Below are 17106 nucleotides of genomic sequence, written 5' to 3' on the forward strand. Positions count from 1 at the left end.
GCGAAACATCAGGAAAAAATGTTGCTGGAACACAGCCATACAAGCCGAAAAACCCACAACACACAAATAAAAATTACATGGGGCAGTGGGAGAAAGTGGACATCATCCTCTGCATCTTAAAAATTTTTAAAGATCAAGGTGAAGGGATCCAACAATTGGTAGGAATCTCTCCATGTTTAAAGCCGGGATGAGTGTGGAGGTGGGTTGGGGCAGGCACTCAAGCAAAATCCAGCGCAAATGGAAAATTTGGCAACAGGGTCCAAAATGCAGGAAACCAGAGGCTGACGTTTTCAAATCAGACTTGGAAGGATCTGCAAGAAGGCTGCCTTCAAGCTGTGCTGAGTAGCATTAAAGCAATTCTGCGGGATTGAACCCGGGACCTTTGACATGCCGAACAGAGGCTCCACCCCTGAGCCACAGGTGGGCACAAAGTGGGCATGAAAACTACTTACCCTTTTAACATGAAGAAGAAGAAGAAGAAAAAGAAGAAGGAGGAGGAGGAGGAGGAGGAGGAGGAGGAGGAGAAGAAGGAGGAGGAGACGGAGAAGAAGAAGGAGGAGGAGGAGGAGGAGGAGGAGGAGGAGGAGTTTGGATTTATATCCCCCCTTTCTCTCCTGCAGGAGACTCAAAGGGGCTTACAATCTCCTTGCCCTTCCCCCCTCACAACAAACACCCTGTGAGGTAGGTGGGGCTGAGAGAGCTCCGAAAAGCTGTGACTAGCCCAAGGTCACCCAGCTGGCGTGTGTGGGGGTGTACAGGCTAATCTGAATTCCCCAGATAAGCCTCCACAACTCAAGCGGCAGAGCTGGGAATCAAACCCGGTTCCTCCAGATCAGAGGGCACCTGCTCTTAGCCACTGCTCTTAGCCACTACGCCACTGCCTGCTCCTGATTGGAGCAGGCAGCCTGATTGACGGAGGTGGGGATGAGGGGCAAACTACACACAAGGATTTACACACACACCAACATAATTTGCCCTGCTGGGAAGCTGCAGGCACCAGCGTGGTGTCATGGTTAAGAGTAGGCGCACTTTAATCTGGAGAACCGGGTTTGAGTCCCTGCTCTGCCACTTGAGCTGTGGAGGCTTATCTGGGGAATTCAGATTAGCCTGTGCACTCCCACACACGCCAGCTGGGTGACCTTGGGCTAGTCACAGTTCTTCTGAGCTCTCTCAGTCCCACTCACCTCACAGGGTGCTTGTGAGACCCCTCTGTTCAGAATGGGTTGACCCAGAAAGGGGGTGGAGACTCAAAGCAGCAGAAGGCTGCAAAAACTGGTGAAGTTGGAGGAAGCTCTGAGGCTACCCGGCTGGGACCTTGATTTAATTCTTTATAAGCTCTTAACACCTTGTTTAAGGTACCTGCAAAGTTGTTGGGAACTAGTGGGAAGGGAGTTGTTTATTTTTGCTATATTTGTAAACGTTAGAATTTATTGTTTCAGGGCTTGCTGTGTATGTAGTCGATGGGAGTTCGTTTGGGGACCTTCATCATCTTGGATCCCATTCACCAAGCCGCTGAAGTCTCCATACGCCAACCACCAGCAGGAAGAATTGGACTTGGCATTTATCAGTAGATTGTCAAGATAAGGACTTGAAATGCAACCTAGAAGGACTGTGAATTGTTAATGTTAAATGTTAATGTTAAAAGTGTTATTTGTTAAGGAAGTAAACCATTTTGTTTTTAAAAATTTAGTTCTTTGCAACTCCTTCCAAGTTCTGCCCCACAGAACCCACAGTTAGAGGTTACACTTGCTGTGGGGGGTGGGAAGAGAAAGGGTTAGGGTATACTGACCAGATTTTTCGTATTAAAAAGCGGGGGACGCGCGCGCACCCGCACACTGCCTTTTGAGGCGGCGCTCCCCAGTCAGGAAACAGGGAAGCGCCCCAGAAGGCACTGTGGCTGCCGCAGTGCCTTCTGGGGTGCTTCCCTGTTTCCTGACTGGGGAACGCCGCTGCAAAAGGCAGTGTGCAGGTGCGGGCCATTGTCCGTAATCGGGACAATGGCATAAGCTCGGCGGGACGCGGGACACTCAACGCAAAAGCGTGAGTGTCCCACGAAAATCGGGACGGCTGGTCACCGTAGGTTAGGGTTATTCTTCGTCAGGTGCAAGTGCAGCCCCCAGGCAATTTCAGCTCCAGAAAACAGCCCATTATTAGAGTTGCCAGCTCTGGGTAAGGGAATACTGGGAGACTTGGGAGGTGGAGCCAGGCAGGGAGGGTTGTGGAGGGGAGGGACCCGAGCAGGGGGTAATGCTGCAGAGTACACCTTCAGAAGGAGCCATTATCTGCAGGGAAACTGACGTTGGTCCTCTGAAGATCAATTGTCGCAGTGGGAGATCTGCAGGTGTCACCTCAAGGTGGGCAACCCAACCCTTTTTGTACTGAATCATAGAATCTTAGAGCTGGAAGAGACCCCCAGGGGCCATCCAGTCCAACCCCCTGCCACACAATCAAAGCACTCCTGACAGATGACCATCCAGCCTCTCCTCCACAGAAGGAGTCTCCACCACACTCCTAGGCAGTGCATTCCACTGTCGAACAGCCCTGACGGTCAGGAAGTTCTTCCTGATGTTTAGGTGGAATCTCTTTTCCTTCACCTTGAACCCATGACTCCTGGTCCTAGTCTCTGGAGCAGCAGAAAACAAGCTCAGTCCATTGCTCCTGAGAGTCAGTCATCTCATACCATCATGTACAGACTGCTGCTGCATGTCAGCTATTAGGTGATGGGTGTCCTGCAAAATTGGGATTGTCCAATATAGATGCTGAATATCAGCATTTCCCCCTCTAATCCACCACCGGGTGACTGGGCAGTGTATAGTCACCAATAAACCTTGCGCAGGGGGATTTTCGGAAGAATTGGAGTGGAGGGGGCCTTTCAACGCTCCTTATTTGTTTCTTCTGGCGGGGCTGGTACCTCATCATGTGAATGGCCTCAGGGTCGTTGGCAAAGCTGAACGCGTAGCCGCTGGACGTCGTGCCAAAGTCAATGGCCACCACCACCGAGAAGGGAGTGGGCCGCTGGGTCCGGATTTCATTCCTCTGGAAACACAAGGCAGAAAGTGTTTATGCGTGGCTGGAAAAGGACCAGGCATCTCATCCTGACCATGGGAACCCCCCCTGCATATGATGCCCCGGCCCCCTGACTGGGACTTGGAATGAAACATACGGAAGAAGAAGAAGAAGAAGAAGAAGAAGAAGAAGAAGAAGAAGAAGAAGAAGAAGAAGAAGAAGAAGAAGAAGAAGAAGAAGAAGAAGAAGAAGAAGAAGAAGAAGAAGAAGAAGAAGAAGAAGAAGAAGAAGAAGAAGAAGAAGAAGAGGAGGAGGAGGAGGAGGAGGAGGAGGAGGAGGAGGAGGAGGAGGAGGAGGAGGAGGAGGAGGAGGAGGAGGAGGAGGAGGAGGAGAAGGAGGAGAAGAAGGAGGAGGAGAAGGAGAAGGAGGAGGAGGAGAAGAAGGAGAAGGAGAAGGAGAAGAAGGAGGAGAAGAAGGAGGAGGAGGAGGAGAAGGAGAAGAAGAGGATTATTTATATCCCACCTTTCTTTCCTGTAAGGTGACTCAAGGTGGCCTACAAGCTCTTTTTCCTTCCTCTCCCCACAACCGACACCCTGTGAGGTAGGTGGGGCTGAGAGAGTTCTGAGAGAACTGTGATTAGCCCAAGGTCACCCAGCAGGAATGTAGGAGTGCAGAAACATATCTACTTCACCAGAAAAGCCTCTGCCACTCAGGTGGAGGAGTGGGGAATCAAACCTGGTTCTCCAGATTAGAATCCACCTGCGCTTAACCACTACACCAGGTTGGCTCTCTGTAAGACACCTGAGACTTGTGCGGTGGGGGGGGGGGCACTTTACACGTCAGTTTCGAAAAGGCATCAATTCTTTTTGCTTACCGGTGACTGGGAAGGGGTGAGCGGAGCAATACTACAGCTCTCATTGTGAAGTCTGGGTGAATTGGATGGAGACGGGGTGCGAGAACACTCGCCGTTGGTATCTGGCAAATAAGAAGACAAAGGTTGATTATGCGCTGCAACTCTGTCCCACTGCAAGGGAACGATTCCTTCACGGCAGAGATTTCCAGATCCTAAAAGTCCTGTGGTTAGTGAGACTGAACAAACTCTGATGTGTTCCCTCATTCAGTTTCCATTTCTTCCAGCCCGCCCCCCCGCCCCTCGGTCTCACAGGCATTTCCGGGGGAACTACAGCCAGTTTTTGAGAAAAGCACACAAATATCACTAACACAGAAATATTGATATAAAAAAAAATTAAACGTCTTTAAAAACAGAGCCAGCAATCTTGCGATGAATGGGAGCGACCCAGAAGTGCAGGCGGTCAAGCTGCGTGGCAGGGGGTGCGGCACCTCCTCGTGTGTAAACACAGAAACACGACAAAACCCCACCACAACCCACCGTGGAGCAAACAGTCCCAAGGAAAACACTTTGTGCATAATGGGCCAAAGATAGTCTTGAGAACTAGAATTCTCCTCATTGTCTGGGATGAGGGCAAATCTCATCCGGGTATCCACAGATGGAAGGTTTTGTCTCTCATCTGTTGTCTCTCAGTTACAAAGAGCACTCTAATCTGGAGAACTGGGTTTCATTCCCTGCTTTGCCACTTGAGCTGTGGAGGCTTGTCTGGTGAACCAGATTAGCTTGTACACTCCAACACATGCCAGCTGGGTGACCTTGGGCTGGTCACAGTTCTTTGGAGCTCTCTCAGCCCCACCCACCTCACAGGGTGTTTGTTGTGGGGGGGGGGAGGGAAGGGAAAGGAGATTGTAAGCCCTTTTGAGTCTCCTTGCAGACAAAGAGCGAACATAGGTGGGGAAGATGCTTGTGGACTAGTAACTTATTTGTACGGTCTGACTACATTTCATATCTTCTCACATAAAATGGCCCCTGGAGATGGGGAAGAGAAAATGTAGGCAGTCACAGTTCAGCATTTTTTGTTACCTCTGGATTTTGCGCTACTTTTTGTCAGTTTCCCCACCTCTCTAGTGGGCAGAAAAGCCATATTTATATGGCACCACACTCAAGATGCCAGCCAGCAGGTGCAGTGGTTAGAGTGTAGGATTTGAAAGGCCCACTTGCAGTCTCCATTCTGGAAGCTGACTGGGCGACCTTGCGTCCATCACAAACGCTCACCTTAGCCTACCTCACAAGGTTGTTGGGAGGATAAAATGGGGGGAAAGCAAACATTGAGGGCTACTTTTGGCCTCCTTTACAGAGTAAGGTGGGATACAAGAGAAGTCAATAAATAAATAATGTCGTAACTAGTGTTCATTGAAATGTCACGGTTAATTATTCTCTCCCCGAACAACTCGATCAACGTCTGCAGAACGTGCATTCCTCACATCTCCCACGTAAGTTTTTCTGCTTCCTGCCAAAATCTAATTACTAGTCAAAATTGCAGGGTTTCAAAAAACCCCTTCCAGGGCGAGGAGGCAGGCTGGCTGGCTGGCTGGCTGAGCGGAGGACAGATCCATCATTAAATTCTGATGAGGCCGAAAACAATCTGCTTAAACTTTTCCCTCCCTGTTCTTTCGAACTGCAAATTAAACACTGGTTCCCCCCTCCCTGTCCCACGGGAACAGATATTAGCTCCCAGTGGAAAAGAAAAATCCCCGACCGGGATCGTGCAGGCAAGCCAGGCCTTCTCGGATCTCCGAAGCTAAGCAGGGTCAGCCGTGGTTAGTCCTCGTGTGAGAGACCACCAAGAAGCCCAGAGTTGCTACACGGAGGCCGGCAATATGGCAAACTACCCCTGTATGTCTCTTGCTATAACCTGGAGGGCCCAGGCTACCTCAGAAGCTACGCAGGGTTGGCCCTGATTAATTTGTGGAAGGGAGATGGCTAAAGAAGTCCAGTGTTGCTTTGTAGGCAGGCAATGTGGCAAACCACCCCTGAGTGCCTCTTGCCTTGAAAACAGAGGTGGGATCCAGCAGGTTCTCACCAGTTCCCGAGAGTGGGTTACTCATTACTCATTATTGGTGTGTGCCGAGAGGGGGTTACTAATTGGGTCTGCTTTTCCGTTAGAAATTCCATTAGGTCCAAAAATCATACAGTCCTGTTGTTTACTATGTGGCTGGTTAGCGAAGGTAGAAAACGGGATAATCCTCCCTGTTGGGCTGTTTTAAAAACATGTTTTAGAAATACGGTAAAGTTCCTTGTTTAAGGAAAGTATCCTTCTTTTGATTTCTAGAAACAAAATTAAGTATTTGAAAGTATTAAGTATTTGACAGGCAGTCAATTAGAGGAGAAGTAGTTGTTTCTGTTGGCAGCAGACAATAGGACTTGCTATAATGAGTTTGAATTATGGACAGAAAGATACCAGCTGGAAATTAGGAACTTTTTTTTTACAGTAAGAGTTTTTTTACAGTAACAGAGAAATTATTAATGCCCCGCCCCCGGAATGCCCGGCCACGCCCCCGTCGTGCCCCGCCCAGCCCCATTGGCGCTACATCACTGTTTGAATCCCACCACCATGGGAACCTGTTACTAAAATTTTTGGATCCCACCACTGCTTGAAAACCCTTTGTGGTTTTGGCCATGCTGGCAGGGGCTGATGGGAATTGTAGTCCATGAACATCTGGAGCACCGTAGGTTGGTCACCCCTAATTTGAACGCTAACACTTATTCTGAAACAGCCAATTCTTTCCCCAGGCAGGTCACGCCAATGCTGACCTCAATGGACCAAAAGCCGGACTCAGTAGGAAGCAGCTTCAAGCATTTTGAACTTTTGCAGCTCCGTTCCCGTTGGAAAATGCCCCTCCGACACCAACACAAAACCTGAACAATCCTGACACCTTGATTCTATCTACTGCCTTCCCATCCCACTTTCTCCCATGATCCCGAGGATAGACATCGGATTCTCCCGCACAACATCCCTGCAAGGAAGGTCAAGCCAAGAGAGACAGTAATTGGCCAAGGTCGCTCCGTCAGCTTCAATGGGTGAAAGCAACTGACCCAAACTGGTCTGTATGCAACAGCAGGATTGTGTCCCAGCCGTTTTTGAATGGGGAGGGCTCGTTTCAGAGATGGTGAAAGGGGGGGGCTAGAGGGAGGACAGCAGGGGTTGACAGACCCCCTGCATGCTTCCCTGCAACTGGGGGGCATGTTGTGCCGGAGCTCAGCACAGGGGAAAAGCCTTCCCTCCCACCCACCACCCACCCGTGCGCCAGACGCATCTCCCCGTCTCGTAGTCACCCAGACCACAACCCGGCTCCCCGGCTGGGGCACACGGTTCCAATTAAGGGAGCAAGTTAATTATTCTCCCCCTCTCCCAGCTCCTCAGCTGACAGGATCCAGCTGTTGCTTTGGGGGAGGAGCGGGGGAGGGGGGTCAGCTTTCACTTTATCGGCCAGGATCTGCACCCCTGGCCGTGGGGCCTCTCTTGGAGCTAGAGGGGGACTCTGCCAAGGAATCGGAGCGCCTGGGCCTTCTCTTTCGTTCACGAAGGGGTGCAGCCCGCTGGGAAAATTCTCCAGCAGAAGCCCCCTGGAATCCACCTCAGGGGAGTGCGGCCCAGGGAACTTCCCCAGCGGACTGAGGCGACAGTCGCCAACTCCAGCTTGGGGGATTCCTGCAGAATCGGGAGCTGAGTCACAGGAGAGCAGGGTTTGGGGATGTGGAGCAGGGCATGATGCCGTAGATTCTTAGGGTCTTCTGATGATTTCTTACGAGAGCTGGATGTGAGATAGACGTGGATCCTGGGAGTGGGGGGTGGGCGGCTGCCTCAGCTGGGGAGACCCTGTATCTATAGGAGCAGAGTGTCTAGATCAGTGATGCTGAACCTTTTTGAGATGGAGTGCCCAAATGGTAACCCAAACCCCACTTATTTATCACAAAGTGCCAACTGGGCAATTCAACCTGAATGCTGAGGTTTTAGTTTAGAAAAAAACGGTTGGCTCCCGCTTCCTCCGCCCCACCCGCTGGAGCAGGGGCCAACCTGCTCTAGCCTCCAGCAAGTCCCACACGCACCGCTCTGTGCCTCTCTAGCATCTCTGCCTCCTCTGCGCCCCCCCCCCTCGGGCAGCAGCCACCTGGAGCACAGGCACCAGGCCCGCCAGCTGAGTCCTCCCTGCTCACTGCGGTGCGCACACGTCGTTCACAGTGGCCCAGGCCAGCCTAGATGTGTGTGGGGGTGTGTGTGTGATTTTCCGTCCCCCACATGATGAACTCTGTGTGCGCGTGCCCACAGAGAGGGTTCCAAGTGCCACCTCTGGCACCCGTGCCATAGGTTCGCCATCACTGGTCTAGATCGAGGGATGTATTTGTACCTCTCTATTCTGTATTGGTTAGACCCCACCTGGAATATTGTGTGCGGTTCTGGGCACCCCAATTCAAGAAGGATATTGACAAGCTGGAGCGGGTCCAGAGGAGGGCAACCAAAATGGTAAAAGGGTCTGGAGTCCATGCCCTACGAGTAGAGGCTTAGGGAGTTGGTTATGTTTAGTTTGGTGAAGAGAAGGTTAAAGGGATGACATGATAGCCATGTTTAGATATCTGAAGAGATATCATGTCGGGGAGGGAGCAAGCTTGTCTTCTGCTGCTCCAGAGACTAGAACCAGGAGTCATGGGTTCAAGGGAAAGGAAAAGAGATTTCACCTAAACATCAGGAAAAACTTCCTGATACCCTGTTTCCCCGAATATAAGACATCCCCGGAAAATAAGACGTAGTAGAGGTTTTGCTGAAGTGTGAAATATAAGGCATCCCCCAAAAGTAAGACGTGGCAAAGTTTTTGTTTGGAAGCATGCCTGACGAACAGAACACAGAAAAATAAGACATCCTCTGAAAATAAGACATAGCGCATCTTTGGGAGCAAAAATTAATATAAGACACTGTCTTATATTCGGGGAAACACGGTAGTAAGAATTCGCTGCCTCGGAGCGTGATGGAGTCTCCAGATTCTTTGGAGGTTTTTAAGCAGAGGGTGGATGGCCACTTGTCAGGAGTGCTTTGATGGTGTGTTCCTGCACTGCAGGGGGGTTGGACTCGATGGCCTGTCAGGAATCCACTTTTTGTCCTTTTCTACTTGCGACTCCTGGGATTTGCAGCCGCCTCCTCGTGCGAGGAGTCAGTGACGGGGCGACACGGCATCATGGCCTCTTTGGCTGTTCCTTAAGTGGGTTTTGTTGTCTCCACGGCCTGTTGCCTTAATATTTCATCGGGTACAAAAAGAGGAAGCATTTTTAACAGAGGATTTTTAATAGAAGCGCCTCTGGGAGGGCTGCCTCCCCAAGGTGAGGGACACGGAGACGAACTAAAGAGGGACTCCGAAAATTAATAATTTCTAAGCAATTAAAGTGAATAGAAATGCGTTCAGAGCACTGCAAAGTAAAGCACCGGCAACAAGAAGGAGTTCAGAGAAGACACGGCTGGGTGCAAAGGAGGGATCGTGCCGGATACGAGCTTGTGAAGCTTTTAGGCAATTTTGCAGTAAAAGATTTGTAGGTTTATATGCAAAGAGATGCTTCATAGCAGAGATGCGGAAGCAGTCTTGTGTGGAAAAAGAAAGATAGCCAGAGATACTTTGAGTCGGTTTTTTTGTATAAAAATAGTTTACTAGCTTAAAGGAAGGGTTACATGGAATAAAACAACAACTGCTATACTGTTAAGAACAAGCCAGCTGGATCAGACCAGAGTCCATCTAGTCCAGCTTTCTGCTACTCGCAGACCAGGTGCCTTTGTGAGCTCACATGCAGGATTTGAAAGCAATGGCCTTTTGCGGCTGTTGCTCCCGAGTACCTGGTCTGTTAAGGCATTTGCAACCTCAGATCAAGGAGGATCAAGATTGGTAGCCATAGATCGACTTCTCCTCCATAAATCTGTCCAAGCCCCTTTTAAAGCTATCCAGGTTAGTGGCCATCACCACCTCCTGTGGCAGCATATTCCAAACACCAATCACACATTGCGTGAAGAAGTGTTTCCTTTTATTAGACCTAATTCTTCCCCCCAGCATTTTCAACGAATGCCCCCTGGTTCTAGTATTGTGAGAAAGAGAGAAAAATTTCTCTCTGCCAACATTTCCTACCCCATGCATAATTTTATAGACTTCAATCATATCCCCCCTCAGCCGCCTCCTCTCCAAACTAAAGAGTCCCAAACGCTGCAGCCTCTCCTCATAAGGAAGGTGCTCCAGTCCCTCAATCATCCTCGTTGCCCTTCTCTGCACCTTTTTCTATCTCTTCGATATCCTTTTTGAGATGTTCCAGCTTGCAAGACCAGCGACGCCATGGCAAGTTGGCAGCCCTAGAACAAGCCAAACTCAGCAAGGAGTCTTTGCAAGAGCCAAGTTAGGGAGGCACAGGCAGTGGCGTATCTGATAGAGGGACATGGGGGAAGGTCAACTGACCCTGGGCGCCACCCATTAGACCACGTGGGGGTGCCTGCTGGGCCACGGCAGGCTCCCAGTCCGGTTGCACTGACCCTGCTGCTTAGGCCCACTGGACGCCCCTCGGTCCACTGCCACCCTCCTCCTCCGGCTAAGGTAAGTGGGGCGTGGGGGGGTGTGGGGCGCCAGGTGGTGGTGGGGCCCTGGGCCCTGGCCAAAGCTGGCACTGGGGCGGGGGGCGTCTTTGGAGCCCCAGAAAAGGCCCCGGAGGAAGCCGCGCAGCTGGCCTCGGAGAATGCCTGGAAGGGGGTCCCGCGGCGAGGCTGACCTCCTCCAACGCTATGAAACCAAGCGAGGATCTCTCGCGGTGGCCTACCTCACAAGAGGGTTGTGAAGAGGAGAGCGGGGCAGGCTGTACAGCCGCGAGGTGGAGGGGAGTGCTGGACACGGAAACCTCCCCAGGCCGGTCATGTCGGGGCTGTAGGTGAGGCTGGGGTGGAAAAAGAAAGAAACCATTTTCCCCCCTCTGGGCACAGGTGTAAGAGGTCGGATATTGGTGGGTGGGACATTTGGCATATAAGATTTTGGGACCCAGACTGTATCCTGGCAGCTACGTCATACTTAGACTAGTAAGTCACTGGCAATGTCACCCTTGCACAGTTACTTTGGACTCTTATTGTGGACTCTTGCTTTGGATTCTCGGAGGACCTCCTGTGTCCAATACTCCAACCTGATGACAATCAGCTGATAATTGCCTTCGACTCTGCTGAGTGGGGTCTCAGCTACGGCCCCAGCGGCCCTTCACAACAGCTGTGCAAAACACCCTCTGCTTTGGAGAGGAGTGTTCTCTGGTAGACACCCATGACTTCTTCCCCCAGCCCTCCAGCCAAACCGGAAGCCAGGCTGTCCCTTCTGTGCCGTGCAAGGTGGTGTCTTACCTATCTGGAGAGTATGCATTGCAGGTTCTGCCAACGTTGACATCTTCACATCACCTTTCTGGCTACAAAGGAATAAAAAGCAGCAGGTCAGCTAGAATTCCAACAGGAGTTGCCGTTACGGGGTGTAACCTAACTGAACCCCACAGCTCCACCTATTTCTACAAGGAAATATCCTGCCAAGACCACTAATAAGTGCTTCACAACCATGCTTTAAACCAGACAGTAGCAAAGGGATGGGTGTAGTTTACATCTGAACAGCCATCATTTGTACATTTATTCGCATTATTTATTGTCCTCTTTCTGCACTTATTTTCTGCACTTGATTTTTCACAGTGGAATGTGTGAACTGGCTTCACGGAAGAAGGCTTCGTTAAACATGATGTGAGAAGGCAGAAGAGCTCTGTTTGGGGAATCCTAGCTGTGTATCCTAGTGGTTAGGCGGTAGTGTGATCCACAGAGGCACCTGGCTCAATTTCAGCTACTTACATCAATTCACTTGTCGCAAAGTATCTCTCAACCTTAACCTATTTGCAATTTGAGAAAGTCATCCCAGCCTACCTGACAAAGTTGTTGTACTTTTTGTTGGATAATATATGCAACCTTCTTTGTACTATAGGAGGTGCTATAAAGAAGAAGAAGAAGAAGAAAAAGAAGAAGAAGAAGAAGAAGAAGAGGAGTTTGGATTTATATCCCCCCTTTCTCTCCTGCAGGAGACTCAAAGGGGCTGACAATCTCCTTGCCCCCCCCCCACAACAAACACCCTGTGAGGTAGGTGGGGCTGAGAGAGCTCCGAGAAGCTGTGACTAGCCCAAGGTCACCCAGCTGGCGTGTGTGGGAGTGTACAGGCTAATCTGAATTCCCCAGATAAGCCTCCACAACTCAGGCGCCAGAGCTGGGAATCAAACCCGGTTCCTCCAGATTAGATACACGAGCTCTTAACCTCCTACGCCACTGCTGCTCCATAAAGATGTTAAATATATAAAATATGCATATCCTGCCTTTCTGGAAGACGTATATTCAAGGCAACCTGTGACAAACTTCAGTTCTAACAATAAAAACAGTAAGCAAACTATTCAAACAATTAGATTCAAGTCCAGTAGTACCTTAAAGACTCAGAAGAGTCCCAGAGTCCACGTTTTCGAGAGTCAAATCTTCTTCTCTAAGATTTCTACGGTACTATTGGACTGGAATCTGTCTCACTGAAGACTAACACAGCAACACTCTGAAACTATATTTAAACATAAAAACAGGTAACAGCTTGAAGCCAAAATAAAAAAAACCTGCGAGTAAAACATTCCGACAGCCAATGTCCTCACAGCCCTTGATCACAGCTGGAACCAGGATAAAACTCTCCCCTCAAATGAATTTATTTTGACACATTTCTGCTCCTCCTACCCCCAAAGGGATCGAGACTGTCAACAACAAAGATCAAATAAATAGACCCAAAGAAGATGCTGAAAAAAACAACCTTATCCAATATCAAAAGATAAAAACCCATTCCACCAAACAACCAGGAAAAAGCCGCATCGCTGAGAGAAAAACAAAGCGAATTGCCCTCAATGTGAGCAGAAAGGCCTTGGGAAAGGAAATGGCTGACAAGCCCCCCTCCCCACCCCCCCACCCCAAACCACAGTCAGGCTGCAGGCTACAGCAATGGGCCATTGTGGGCAAGAACCAGCCCAGCTACCACTGGGGGTCAGGTTGGCAAAGCCAAGGGAAGAGAACGGTGCGGCGGGGGGGTGGGGGGGACGTGCAGGGACCGTGCCTTGAAAGTCATTTTTGTTTCCTGAAGCATACAAGAAAGCAACACAAGCCATTCAGATACGGGGTTCCCAGGCAAGGAACTCCAAGCCACCACACCCTGGAACAGAACCCAGAAGCAAGGAGGAAGCCCGTGCCTTTGGTTAAGAACAGGTACAGCTAACACACCTTGGTGCTTCTGGGCTGTCATCAAGGGCAGGTCCATACAGAGTAAGTTGAAGTAACCTAGGTTTGCAGCAACGTGAATTAGAACAGCCAAACTGGCAAAGTCTTAAAGGGAAGGCAATTGCTTGGTTTTTATTTTAGTTTATTTACTTCATGTCTAAGCTATTAGAACAAGAGTATTGGGATATGATAACGGCTGCGAGGAAAACGTGTTCCCCCCTGACCCTGCCTATTCCAATTGAACAAGGACACATGGCCAATTATTTACATTGGATCACCAACCCTAAATTAAGAGGAGCCTTAACACTGGCCAGATTCAATCTAATGCCTTCTATGCTGCTCTATGGCAGATATCAACAAATTGATAGACAGAGGAGGCTATGTCCATGCAATATGGGTCTTCACATCACCTTTCTGGCTACAAAGGAATAAAAAGCTTCTACAAGGAGACAGGAAGAAGATCATACCCTCTTTCATTGTGTAAGGTTTGCAAAAATCAGAATGTCGCAATCTGCACTTATCCCATTTCTGTATAACAATCTAACCGATGCTCTTAAGATACCTATGCTTTTGAACAACATGGATCCCACGGTGTGCGAGAATGTAGCAAAATTTCTGCTAAAGATAATAGACGTAAGTCTAGATGACTACCAATCAACGTCTATGTATTATGACCACATATAGCCAGCAGTAATTTTTCTAGCTTCTGTCAGTATCCGATGACGTTTAAGTGAGTCAACTTAGCTGAAGGAATGTCCTATAGTTACAGAAGGACCATGTATATATTTTAGTACAAGTGTCTATAACTGTGAGCAATAATGGGCAAATTTTGTATGCTTATTTTGTATGTTTATTTTATGCCAATAAAGGCTTGTTACTACTACTTCATGTCTAGCCTGGCTTTCTTATTGAGACTCAAGGCCGTTGTGGGTTGTATGCGGTACTCTGAGCTCCTCTGCCTGATCAGTCAGAGATAACTCAACCCTGCCTTAAACAGGAATCCCCTCTAGAATGTCTGCTGTACCAATCACTACCACCTTCCCGCATCGGGATCCAATTTCAGCTCGTTCACTCGCAGCCATTTGACCTTTACGGCTAAGTTGGGATGCCAACCTCCAGGTGGGACCCAGCGATTTGCCAGAATTAAAGCTCATTCCCAGACTACAGAAACCCTGGGAGAAAACAAATGCGTTTTTTTTTGGGGGGGGGGACTTTCTGGCATTGTGTCCCGCTGGGGTCCTCCCCATCCCCCATCCCCCAAATGTCCAGGAGTTGCTCAACCTGGCTCTGGCAACCCTATTGTTGAAAAGAAGAAAGCACAACCAAACAACAAGCCCAGGCCCACCCCATCCAAGCATGAGGCTCAGTTCTTCACTTTGGCCCCTTCTGCACAGCAAACGCATAACGGGTTGCAGTCGGGATAAGGTGACCCATATTCCTGTTTTCGCGTTCATGTGCATCCGCGCAGGCAGCCATTGGAGCCCACAGAAGCAATCTGGGTTGCCGTCGCACCTTCGCACGAAGACACGTCTCTTTTTAAAAATTTACTTCCCACCGACGTGTAGTGACGCAGGCAGGCACGAATGAGCCCCCACAGCCATGCGGACATCTTGCGATAGACCCATGGTGGCGAACCTTTGACACTCCAGATGTTATGGACGACAATTCCCATCAGCCCCTGCCAGCGTGGCCAATTGGCCCGCGCTGGCGAACTGAGCAATAGATCCTGCTGGAGTAAAATTACGCCACCACTGCGATAGACTATCTGCCCCTGCATAGCTATGCAGCTGCAAGCCACGGAATTTTTTAAAAATGGAAAATGAAGGCAAATCAAGCACCTCTTGCCCGGCCGTTTGCTCACAAGCAGCTGCAACCCAGGATTTTTGAAAAGACTCACTGATAGCGCAATCCTCAACAAACCCAATTTGGGGGAAAATAACACAGGGCAGACTCGTTTTAGGGGCAGGATCGGTGTGAAGTTCCCTCCCCCCAAAAATGGGGTTTTTTTACAGCCCTACTCCCGTGTTTATTGGGCTGTGTGGAATGGGCCAACGTCCAAACCATGTGCGGAACTGGGGTTCTACAAGGGGATCCCCCCAACATTTAATGGTGCCTCAGACAGCAGCTGTGCCATCCCTGAAACAGGAACACGGCTGCAGCACTGCAGGGGTTAACGCTTCTGTACACCTGGTTCTTGTCCTCAGAGGATGGTCCTGTAAGGAGACTCAAAGGGGCTTACAAACTCTTTTCCCTTCCCCCACCCACCCACAACAAACACCCCGTAAGGTGGGTGGGGCTGAGAGAGCTCCAAAGAACAGTGACTGGCCCAAGGTCACCCAGCTGGTATGTTATGTTATGTTATGTTAAATTTAATTTGTATACCGCCCTCCCCCGGAGGGCTCAGGGCGGTGAACAACATCAAATAATAATACAACCAATAATACATAACATTACAATGACTCAAAACAAAATACATAGCAATAAACTCAATCATTCTTTAACAGTATCCAGTATCAGGTTATCAATTACTATCTCTATAACATGTATATATCCTTAATTCAACTTTGCACTCGCAAATCTGATTCACTAGATAAGCCTCCACAGCTCAAGTGGCAGAGTGGGGAATCAAACCTGGTTCTCCAGATTAGAGTGCACCTACTCTTAACCACTACGCCACGCTAGATAGGTGGTGGCAGCTTTCCAGGTTCTTAGGCAGAGGTCTTTCATGTCAGCGTCCACTGAGCCACAATCCCCTTCACGAAGTATCTCCTATTCTCCCCCCAGAACAAGGACCCCGCCTGCTTCTTGGGTCCTCTCTAGAACTGGAGGCCAAGGGAGGCCCCCTTGCCTGCGCCAGTCCAGCTGATCCAGACTAGCCGGCCACACTCAGCCATTTCCAGGCGAGGCCCGGACAACGTGCAGCCACAAGACTTCCTTGGGGCTCCCTAATCGGCTTAAGGGCCGGCGGGGCGGGAGAAGGTCAGCTGGGGTTGGCACGTACTGCTGTAGGGATCTGGTGCTTTCCCCAGCAGCGTGAGGGGCAGGAATTCAGCACATACTAGCTGGCCTGAGCAGAGATAAACGCTGGGCTGGAGGAAAGAGGCCGTGGCGGCTTCCTGGGAGAGCTTCTGCCTTTGCTAGCAACAGGGTCCAGGTCCATGTCTAGGAATCTCCGTTCAAGGAGGAGCAGGCAGTAGTGAGGGCCAGGAAAGACTCTCTGCCTGAGACCCCCCTGGAGAACTGCTGCCAGCCTAGGTTGACAATTCTGCCCTTGACAGACTGAGGGTCTGACTCAGTATCCAGCTGCTTCATGGGGATGGCCCCAGAACCCCCACCCCCCAAGAACCAGTGGCACTCCCTCCCTCCCTGCCACACCCCTGAAGCCGATCTCACACCATTGTTGCCCTTCTTTTCCAGAGCCAGACAGGGAATCTCCACAAACTGCAGCGAGCTGCAGGCACCGTGGAGAAGGGAGCTCCACTGGATCCAGCACTGTTGGGCACGAAGACCGCACGGATCTGTGTCCTCAGTTTCCTCCTCCTGCCCTCTGTCCGTGCCTCGTCCCGATCTTTATTATTATTATTATTATTCACATAACAACACAGCACAAGTGTCTGGAATTCATCTCTGAATATCGAGTCCTTCCCAAGGACCTAGGATATCAGAGGTATTTGCGTAGAATGTGTGCAGTTCCTAGAAGTGCTGCTTTCTGCAGCATGTGGACTGATGTTCTGTCCAAGTTTAGGCTTTCCAGATGTTTTTCAAGATTTCTTGGGATTCCTCCTAGAGCACCGACTACTAGTGGGATTACTGTTGTTCTTTTCTGCCACAATCGTTCAACTTCAATTTGTAGGTCCTTGTATTTTGTGATCTTTTCCAGCTCTTTGTCCTCTACCCTGCTGTCAACTGGCATTATTATTAT

General features: G+C 49.9%; 1 protein-coding gene across 1 annotated transcript in view; it reads right to left on the minus strand.

Moving 5' to 3' along the window:
- Positions 1 to 17106, minus strand: part of HSPA12B (heat shock protein family A (Hsp70) member 12B) — a 37666-nt gene that overhangs the window by 19897 nt on the left and 663 nt on the right. Inside the window, exons 2-4 of the mRNA XM_048508996.1 lie at positions 11259 to 11320; positions 3881 to 3981; positions 2912 to 3036 (exon numbers count right to left, since the gene is read on the minus strand). Of these exons, the coding sequence (XP_048364953.1) occupies positions 2912 to 3036; positions 3881 to 3981; positions 11259 to 11301 (269 nt within the window). The 5' untranslated portion in view covers positions 11302 to 11320. The remainder of the gene's footprint in view (positions 1 to 2911; positions 3037 to 3880; positions 3982 to 11258; positions 11321 to 17106) is intronic.

Source organism: Sphaerodactylus townsendi, linkage group LG10, assembly GCF_021028975.2.
Source record: "Sphaerodactylus townsendi isolate TG3544 linkage group LG10, MPM_Stown_v2.3, whole genome shotgun sequence".
Lineage (NCBI taxonomy): Eukaryota > Metazoa > Chordata > Lepidosauria > Squamata > Sphaerodactylidae > Sphaerodactylus > Sphaerodactylus townsendi.